The sequence below is a fragment of the Panicum virgatum genome, chromosome 9K (assembly GCF_016808335.1).
Source record: "Panicum virgatum strain AP13 chromosome 9K, P.virgatum_v5, whole genome shotgun sequence".
In the NCBI taxonomy this organism is placed as follows: domain Eukaryota; kingdom Viridiplantae; phylum Streptophyta; class Magnoliopsida; order Poales; family Poaceae; genus Panicum; species Panicum virgatum.
In genome coordinates, this window is record NC_053144.1 from 8,654,266 (window position 1) to 8,664,699 (window position 10,434).

Consider the following 10,434-nt stretch of genomic DNA (forward strand, 5'->3'; position numbering starts at 1 on the left):
TGATTTGTATCTTGTCACCCTAGGTTGCAAACCCATCTAGAGATAGTAATAGCATGACATAGGGCTTTCCTTTGTTACTAATTAAATTTCTCTAGTGTTGTTGGCTTTAGATTTTAAACCGCCTATTCACCCCCCCTCTAGTCGGTGTTCTTGATCCTACAGCGTCATAGATCACGGTGTGAACGAGGGAGAACCCGTCGACGAGTAGTACTGCGAGCAAGTGAACGAGGACTAGTTCCGCGACCCCGAACCCGAAGGACAGTACCTCGATCAGGACTTCCCGGAAGGCTTTGAAGACGGCAAGTTCAATCCCGCCCTTTGATGCATGTTTTGTCCTAGTTTTTATAAACACAACCCATTGGCCTATTTTATTAAATTGCATGTGTTTTGCCTGCTGAAAACATGGTTGGATAGCCACCCCTTGATTTGTTATAACCATTCCTTGACCACCTAGATTAAAGTCTGAATGTGATTTGTTTGGACGTTAATCGCTGCTAGAGTGCTTAGGACCTTAAACATCATTTGTTTTATAAAAGGAAAATGTGTGAATGTGTGGGAAGAGAAAAATGTGGAATTTCGAAAGATGAGAGTAGACGAGATGGATGGCACTTCTGTGAATTGCCGAATGGTGTGCTCGTGCCTGTGTGGCAGAGCAAGGGAGGGAGATATCCATCTTGTCACAACTAAGGACTGAGTTGGTGTGTCATCTTACCTAACTCCATTATCGTGCAAACCACTCGACCGTTGAATGGGCAACGACTTAGCAAAAACCTCACTAGTTACTCCGATAGCCATCAGGAGAGCTGAGAGCAACGGGTGATCAAGGAGAAGGGATTAGTTCTGTGTGACGTATGCCCCGGTTAAAACCTCTGTGATAGGTCAATGACCCCTTGGTGAATCCTGTGGTGGCTAGTCAGGTCTAGCTAAGGTGGGTAATGGCTTTGTTGGGATCTGCACCGACACTAAGGTGATCGAGTTGCGGTACCCCGCTTGTGGGTAAAGTTGCACACCTCTGCGGAGTTAAAATCTATTCGAATAGCCGTGACCACGGTACTGGACGAGTTACGGTGTGGCCACATAACTAGTATTTCTTCTGGGAATGGATGGGTTGGCGTGAGTTGTTTTGGGAAAGGAGTCCGGCAGTCGTGCCGTGTGCTACGGTGGATGAGGAGTCCGGTAGCAACTTAAAACTGGGATCATGTGTGGATCAACACTACGTGTTACTTGGTACAAGAAAACTTGCTTTGAAAATCCTTTCTTTCAAATGAACCCCTGCATCAAAATTAGCTTTCCACAAATAAAACCCTAGCCTCATCTTTGATTTACCCTGTGCATTATATTATGTTGTACCCCCCTGGGTGTGGTTGGACTTGCTGAGTACGTTTGTACTCACCCCATTCTTAATTTTTTACAGAGGAAGATTCAGACTTCGTCCCCGAAGATGTTGAGTAGAGGTTCCGTCCTGCACCCAACCTTGCCTGTGGTTAGGGTCACCCGCAGGAAGTTCCGTATGGCGCAAGACTCTGATGACCCCCTCTTCATAGTTAATATCGTTGTGTGGGTGTTAGTTATTATCCTCGCGATAGTGGCGCTTCACTGCCCACTTCCGCGTAGAGTTGTACGGTGATGTACCATCTGATGTAATAAAAGTGTTATCAGCCTCCTGGGACTGATATTGTATCACTTTTAAGTCTTCTCTTATGAGGGGACGCTTCAGGAGGGAAAATGAACTAGGGTTAGGGTTGGGGGAGTGGCCGGCCGGCCGGGAGCGTTATATACCCCCCCCCCCCGCCCCCAACGGTCGAAACGCGCCCGGGGGGATCAACGGCTACCCCGTGCCACCCCCGGGGCCGCTGCCGGGCCGCCCCGTGCCGGAGGGTTAAACAGGTCGTGCCCATGCTCGGGCCGCAGGCCGGAATCGCGGCCCAGGCACAGCACTGGGCCTGGCACTGGGCCTGGCACGGGCACGGTTTGGGCTGGGGCGGACCGTGTTCGGGCCGTGCCAGCCCATTGGGCATGGCCCGTTTGGCCAACTATACAATTATACTTACAAACACTATTTTTCATTCTTGTGAGGGGAAAAAGTTACTAACTGTATATATCAATTCTTGTTGGATTGCATGTTCCTAACACAACTATGCAGATACACCAACTAGTTGACATAAAAAAACAGGTATTGAGCATCTCTAAGAGCTTAGCCAAATTTCACACTCCATATTCCCAATTAGTTATCCATTTAGTCAAGATTCCCTCTCCACATTTTGGTAAACTCCAACAGACAAGCCAAATCACTCTCCAAATTTACAGCCACGAGGTTCCTGGATTTTGCACTAAATGCCCTAGAAAAAACTTGGGGCTTCCAATGTAGTCCCCAAGCATGGATGTGGCGGTGAAGGTGAAATTCCGACGAGTGGAGGGCTTGCCGGTGGTGGGAAAGTGGTGGAGGGAGCATGAGGGGATTACTGGCGATCAATTTGAGGCAAGAGCCGGTGTCGGAGGTGGTCGGAAGAGGGTCGTCGGTGTCTTTCCTGCGATGACGATGGGTCTGCGACGACGACTGGCGATTGCGCGTGTGAAAGTGGGGGAGGGCGTTGGGGCGCTGAAGAGGAGGACAACGCTGGAGGGCCGGGATGGCGAGTCAGTCTCGCTCGGCATCTTTGTCGAGGAAAGGGGAGGAATTGGTGAGGCAGATAGCGACGCGAGGATGATAGCCAAGCTGTTGGATGCTGATTTCGGATATGCTTTTTTTTTAGCGAACCCGGCTAGGATAGTCAATCTATTGGAGTTGCTCTTAGATCATAAGGTAATTAAAACAAACAAAAAAATCACATTGAAGACAATTATACATTGAGAACATTCTATCCTTTGTTCCGGTAGATCACATCACATGCCCTAGTGGAAAAAGTGAAGCAAAGGAGAATATGCCCTTTATCGAAAGTCAACTTCATCACTCGGCAGTCATCAAACATACTGAAAATAGTAGTGCATACTTGTAAGAAGTTTGTTGCCATACTTCATGGTGAAATGTGGAATACTCTAGAAACTAGATATTTGTATGGTTAGATAAGCATGAGAAAAATTTTAAAGTTAAATATTTTGCAAAAAGTGTGTAGAATATTGACACAGGGTAAAACTATATGAGTCATGGAGTCCTATAATAGGGGTGCCTCCTCCCTTTGATATATTATGGCATAACAGATCTCAAGTAGGAGATGTTTTAAGGTTGCCACATAAAAAGTGTAAGAGTCTTGTATTGTATTAACCTATGGTGAATAAAGAATTGAGTCCTATTTAGAGTTGGTCTCCCATACTGGTGTTTAGGTGATTTTTTTTTGATATAGTGTGAGTATAGGATGAGCAGAAGAAGTAGTATCACACTAGTTTAATACCGCTTCTCGAAAGTTCATGTTAAGGTAAGAGGTATCGATTTCTCAACAAAACGGATTACCCGCTACTCTATTTGTATGCCTTTACTGAGTTCCTATTCAATAGGATAGAAGTACTAGTACTTTCAACTTGTGGAGACCCAGACAAACTAGTATCGTGGGGGCTAACTTTGTACGAAGATATGAATTCTTTGACACAAATGATAGATGAAGTGTAATATACATGATAGAAGTAGCATGATCGACAACTTTCTCCTATGGCAGTCACAAACAAAAGCACAAATGAAGTGTTGCGCAAATGAGAGTTTTTAGTAAATGAAATTTATACTGCACTCAACAAAACTAATACAAATAAAAACCATATAAAATACATAAATATCTATAGAAGGCTTTTAAATATCATAAAAAGCATAAACCAAGTACATAAGTTTTTTCTTTGAAAAAATATAGAGGAAGAGAGGAACCCCATGAGAAGCCTTCATTCAAGTATTTGTTGTTCATTCCTACTGATATTTTGAGTGGAAAGAAAAAAAGTGAAACGTAAAAATGTGAAACATAGAGAGATTTTTCTTATAATACCGTGGTACAAACTTTTATTTTCCTATTAATGCAATTACTAGAATAGCTAAAGGACCCTATTTAATCAAGAGTGTGAATTTAACTATGTGTAGGTCACTTCCCAATCTCTCCAGATCAAAATCTTGAAAAGAAAAGCACACCCTACTTTTGAAATTCATCTCGATATGTAATTTATACGCACACATTCATGACAGATTCGAGCATCCAAAGTTCTTGTCTTTTTTCATAGAAAAGTACCTGTATTAATAAAGAAGGGATACCTCCTCGAAGGATATAGAGTGGACAAATTTATAGTGGACGGTTGTCCAACCAATTTTACATAAGAAATTACCCAAACTTCTTTATCTTATCGTCGATGGGGTTCAAACTCAGGGCAACATGATACCTGATGGCACGGTTCAGTACCAGATATGGGATTGGGCATATCTCATACCCACTCAGTATGTAACTAGCCGAATAGACTTAGAACTAGTCGATATATAAACAAACAACCCGAGTAGTACTCGGCGCAGACCCTTAGGCTCGAACCGATCTAGGGTTTCTTGTAACCTTGCTCCCCAGCCTATATAAGAGCGGGCAAGGACCCTCCCATAGGGTAACGCATACACCGTAGCATAGCGCATACGCACCCATCTACATTCAAGGCAATACAAACCATCCAGCAGGATGTAGGGTATTACGCATCTGTGCGGCCCGAAACTGTCTAAACCCTTGTGTTGCTTGGATCATCTTATTTTTGACCTCGCCGTCTTCCCATGATCATCCCTCTACCTAAGGGTATCCCTAGGTAGACGTGACGATAAAACACCAACAGGGGGGACCTAGAGGAGCTCCAGGGTATCTCGATACTATGGCCGAGTGGGATGTCGGCACGTCAGGATGCTCGGCGACGGGAAGCTCGAGGGCTCCGTGGACGGCGAGAAAATATTATTTATATACATTAGATAGAACACGTCTGACATTATATAATAATACTTATGTACCAATTATATTATATTATATCCTTTCGGAAAATATTATTTGTGCCCACCGTAGTACAAAACTCTCAACGCACGGACAATATGCTTGTCTATTTTTAAAGCGAGTATGGTTTCCAGGTGGGCTTTAGTCCATAGATCCCTGCAAATTAAGGCACAGACGCCAATATATATCTGATACTTGTACTGACTTTATCTATGGCAACCCACAGGTACAATTGTCTAGTAAACATAATGTAGGTAACAATTTCCACCGGATGAAAAATGAAATCACCAGTAGTAGTCCTCTTTTTTTATTTACACATCGTATTAGATTTGTTCTAAGTCAAATTAATCATCTTGACAAATTTATTTGAAAAATAATAACATTTATAATATCAAATTTATTTTCCTAAATCCACCATAAAATATAAAGTATATTGATAGTCCTTATGTTGAGTATAATTATTGCTCTATTCTCTATAAATATGGGCAAAGTCAGCTATAATTTAGAACAAACCTAATATGACATATAAATAAAAGGAAAAAGTCTAAATTACTCCTCTGGACTATAACCAAAGTTCGATAACCACCCCTCCCCCCAATACAATTTATCTTTTTCGTTTCTCCATACTTAGGTGGAGTTTGAAATTTTACAAGATGGTAATACACATCATAACACATCTTAGAAAAATATATCATATTTTTTTATCATTATTTTGACAAGCTAGGATATTTAATAATAAATTATCATTGGAATTCAGAATTATATGTAAAATAATGACGAAAAAACTATAACAAATTTTTTAACGCGCATTGTGATGTCTACTACAATTCTACAAAATTTGAAATTAAAATTCAACTTGTGTAATGAGAAATAAAAAAGACAAATTGTATTACAGGATAAAATGGACTAAATTGCATAATTTAGGAGGTAAATTGAATGAAGTTATAGCTTATGAGGTTATTCAGACTTCAACTATAATTGAAGAGAGTAAATTGAACTTTTTTCTAAATAGAAAGGGAGTATATAATACTGAATACATGCTCCCAACTAAAAGTGGCAACAAAAATGATCGCCTTTGTCTAGTTTATGGAATTTATGCACGTGAGCACATCAAGTTACTAGCTACATGAACAAAAATACAACTTTTGTCCCCTATCCTAGTCTACCGCACAAGATCACAATCAACTGGAACTTGCGCTGCAGGCACACAACAACAGTAGACCCCATTTCATATAAGCTTGCATATACAGGTTATACAGGGCAAGTTACAACTGATTCCACTCATCCCGGACCCCGAATGCTTAGATCATATTGGACGTTTGCATCAATTTACTCCGTTTTTCCTCTCCAGTTTAATTGCTTCATAAGACTTGACAACCTCCTTGAACTTCTCTTCTGCAGCCTCTGTGAAAGACAAAACGTTCATGATATTAGCGACAGCACCAGGAATCAACCACATGAGAAGAAACACGGTGTTCATGAAGAAAAGGAGATGAGTAAAGCACCTCTGTCATCTTGATTTTGATCAGGGTGAACCTCCATTGCTTTTGTTCTAAAAGCAGTCTGCACCAGGTGAATCCATAAAGTCAGATAACGAGACCCCATAGATGAAGCATGATATGTATACCCCGAAACCCTGCTGATTTTTGGGACCGTACTACCCATATACTATGAATCAACCCAATCCCTCTCGTAGTAACTAACTACAGAACTACATTATCACTAACTGTATAAATCCTTAATCCATAGATTTCACAAATGTAGCTATTATTTTTTTGTTTATAATATGAATCAACCCAATCCAACTCGTAGTAACTAACTAAAGAACTGCATATAGGACCCAAGGAATTTCCAGTATAATGGTTATCAAATGAAAAATCTTGGGAGAACGAGTGCATAAGTATTTCGGCTATCTGCTGTCTAACAATTAAAGAATATGGGAAAAAGGTTCAACCCCTTTATAAAAGACATGGTTCTTGTCGGTCTCAAAATAAAATCCTTTTATAAAATTGAAACAAAGTGAATGATGAATGTTTTGGTTAGTGAACTTGTCAAGAAAACCTAGATACTTTGTAAAAAGCAGTAATCTCAACCATTAACTGAAGTGTTACATATAGCAAAACTTGATTCCCACGGAAACACTCTGTACCAAAGGTCCAATCAGATTTAAATGGGTAAAACTTGCAGATAGCTACTTTAGGGATTGGGACTATTTTAGACATTTGATTTGTAATATGATCAACAAGAGTGTTAATGAGGGGAAGGAAAGAGTCAGGTGGAAAGTTGCTCAACTACTGCAAGTTCCAGTTGATCATGTTAGGTGTCATAAATACGAAAATACAACTATACAAGGCACAATGAAATAATAGCACCACTGATAAAACATTGCATTACCTTTACTTCTGCATCAGTATACGGTATCGCTCGTGACCTACAAAGGAAGAAACACGATTTGTTATGAGAAATATAATAACTGTAAAAAGATAAAATTCAATTTCATTGAGATACAACAAAATGGAGTCCCAAAAAATTTTAAGGAAAGTCGTTCTGCAACAAGAAAAATGAGGTGAAAACCATACAAAAAATGTAAAGGGAAACCGTTGTGCTACAAGATAGCATTTCATGAGAAATTAAATGCAAAGGAAATCAATTGAATATTGTGAATCACTCAGGAACATGGAATTAGAGACAAAGACTGACCATGAGTCCAGACAATCTACCATGTTATAACTAGATTAACAGATGAGCACAGATTTGAATTTACCTGTCAAGACCAAGAACTGCATAATGATGTGACATAGGATAAACCCTAGGTCCTGCCGGTGTATAAGTCCGTCTAGTTTTATGTTCCGAGTGAGAAGTATCAGTCTGCCAATACCAATCATCCCGAGGAATATAATTGTAGCCACCAGGTGGGCCATTCTCCCTCCAACTTTCATAATCTCTCCTAAATTTATTCCTCTCTCTGTTGAAAACACTTTGCATGTGCCTTATTCTTTGCTGAGAAAAATTAAGGAGATAAAAGTTCAGCTTGCTGTCAGGCTAAAAGTAATAAAATAGTCTTGATGTAAGTTATGCACAGTTAGGTACATGTTTGAACTCTGAATTGAAGCTTCACAGTAACATACGTGTGGTAGCAATATGAATAATCTCAAATTTCCAGCTATACATTGAGAATACATGCACACTTGTGTTCGATATACAATGAAAAAGAACAAGATTATGAATATATGTATAAACTCACAACTCTCTCTTGTTCCTCCTCGTATTCCTGCTGCATACGCTGATAATATCTTTTCTTAGCTTCCTCACTGAAACTCCCACGACTTGAGTTATTACTTGTATATCTCCAAGATGATGTCGTCTGCATTTTATTTAGCTTTTGAAGGAAAGGGATCATGTCAGTCTATTTTCAAGAGTCAATACAATCTAGGATCAGAGTAGGACAGAAACATATGAAAATGAATCAAACAGGAAATTTTAGTAGACTCTATGATTTCCATAAAGAGAGAGCTCGTTGAAAACCTCCTGAACCAATCGGATTCTTGGCATATATTAGGGAGCCGAAAGACTGTTATATCAGAAAAAAATGTTTTTCTCTGTGCAAATCCTTTGACTAAGTGGAATTGATCATGGGAAGAGGACGGGAACCTCACCCGATCGTCCTATTGTAATCATCTAGGGAATATATTAGTAAAAGCCTCACATAGAGACATAGTACAATATTGAGCTTATAAGGATGGTGCATGAGAGGAAAAAACTAACAATTATCGCTGCACGCACGATCATATTAACCTAACAATCCTCTATTTTGAGCTGCACGCACCAGCCAATTAAACTCAAAAGCTTAAGTTGATGGGAAGAGATGGGCAATTCACTTATACTTCAAGCTCTCTCAGGCCTCAAACGTGAAAATTAGGAATCAGCTGCAATTATTTATTTAATAGTGCCGGTCAGGATTCGAACTCAAGACCTCTGGCCCTGATTCCATATTGAGCTGCATGCACCAACCAATTCAACTCGAAAGCTTAAGCTTATAGGAAGAAGTGGCCAGGTGGGCAATTCACTTATAGTTCAACACTCTAGTTTTGCCTATAAACATCCAGCCAATAGAATAGACTACTACTATATATTCCAAGACTCAAGCATGATTTTGGGAGTTCGATTAACTGCATTGAACTTAAGACAAGTTAAAAATTGACAACTGAATATCTATAGTGTTTTCTCCTTGGCTTCGGAGGCCACATTGAAAGAAAAGCATGAGCTTGCGCTAGGACAACTGACAAATTAGTAGCCAGTAACAAAATTTAGTACCTGAGTGTAGAACCAGTCCACACTTCTGCGAACTTGAGTAATCTGGAGTTCACAGGAATAACAAACAAAGGTCAAAGACATGAAATCTGCACCACATCAACAAACAAAAAGATCCAGAGCAAATGCCAAATTGTGGACCACATCAAGTTACTGGGAAAATCTTAGAAACCAAACTACGAGCATGGTAATTGGTAAGCAAGGCTCCTGCTTACGTCTGAGGTTTTCATAGTAGCAAAAATACTATTGTGGGCTTGCAAAAGATAAAACTGGATCACTTGATACCAAATTGACTAACGGCTGAGCAAATTGCAACTGAGCCATAGGTAGACGCGCAAGCTAAGCTAACCGTGGAATCTAGAAAAGCAAGCTAGACTGCCAGATATTCAGTATGCAATTGTGTGAATAAGATCCTCAAGAAATTCTAGCGTCACAAGGAGGGGTGCCCACCGCGAAAGTGGCGGTGGTGGCGCCGATGACGCCGAAAATAAGGATTCCCCATGCCTTGGACGGCCGCCGCTCCTGCTCCCTCGGAGCGCCGCCGCCGCCGGGGCGGTCTGATTTATCCTCCTGCGGCGGGGCCATCTTCTATGGGGGCTCCCCCCGCAGATTCTTCTTATCTTCCGATTCGAGCTCGACGGCGAGAGGCGCCGGAGACCAGGCTCATGCTTCCCCTCCCCGATCGAATTCCTTCTCCTTGCCGCCCGCTTCCCCACGCTGCGCAGCTGCGTTGGGCGCGTCGACCTTGAGGACGACGAATTGGAGTTGGACTGGTGGGCGGTGCTCGAGGAGGGGACGGCCGGGAACGGGAGATGGAGAGAGGCGGACCCAAGAGGAGTCGCGACCCCGACTCGTCGTGAGGCCTCAAGTTCTCAACCGACTCGTTTCCCCGGTTCGTCTCGTGGGGCGATTGCGGAAGACGATTGCGTAAAGGGGGCCGTCGGCACACGGTTCGATCACTCGTGTACCACTCCCGCAGAAAACAGAAAAAGCAGGATTCCAGTCGAATTGCATGGCCACGAGGACTCCCAACCGTGACCATCTATGATGGCCGGGCCGTGGTGACGATGTGTATGTGTGTTAATTAATACTCGTACAATGAAATATTATATCAAGTTTTGGTCAAGAAAAATCTACTTAACCATAGTATGGTTTTCTAATTTTCTTATGAAAATTGTTAGAAGTTCTATAATGG

At 41.4% G+C, this 10,434-nt stretch overlaps 1 protein-coding gene across 1 annotated transcript; it reads right to left on the reverse strand.

The window, feature by feature from the left end:
• Positions 1-5,906: 5,906 nt before the first annotated feature.
• Positions 5,907-10,148, reverse strand: LOC120649900. The gene is made up of 7 exons (XM_039926828.1): positions 9,690-10,148; positions 9,243-9,284; positions 8,173-8,307; positions 7,693-7,928; positions 7,323-7,359; positions 6,434-6,491; positions 5,907-6,332 (listed from the first exon to the last, which is right to left on the reverse strand). The coding sequence occupies exons 1-7, from the start codon at positions 9,822-9,824 to the stop codon at positions 6,253-6,255; spliced, it is 723 nt and encodes a 240-aa protein (XP_039782762.1). The 5' UTR covers positions 9,825-10,148; the 3' UTR covers positions 5,907-6,252.
• Between the last annotated feature and the right edge of the window lie 286 nt (positions 10,149-10,434).

Bases quoted from the DNA above. Each gene is read 5' to 3' on its own strand.
- LOC120649900 (XM_039926828.1), bottom strand. From the start codon at position 9,824: ATGGCCCCGCCGCAGGAGGATAAATCAGACCGCCCCGGCGGCGGCGGC. The intron at 9,285-9,689 runs GTGGGCACCCCT...TGTGAACTCCAG, and splicing joins CCACCACCGCCACTTTCGCG to ATTACTCAAGTTCGCAGAAG. The intron at 6,333-6,433 runs GTGCTTTACTCA...TGTCTTTCACAG, and splicing joins TCAAAATCAAGATGACAGAG to AGGCTGCAGAAGAGAAGTTC.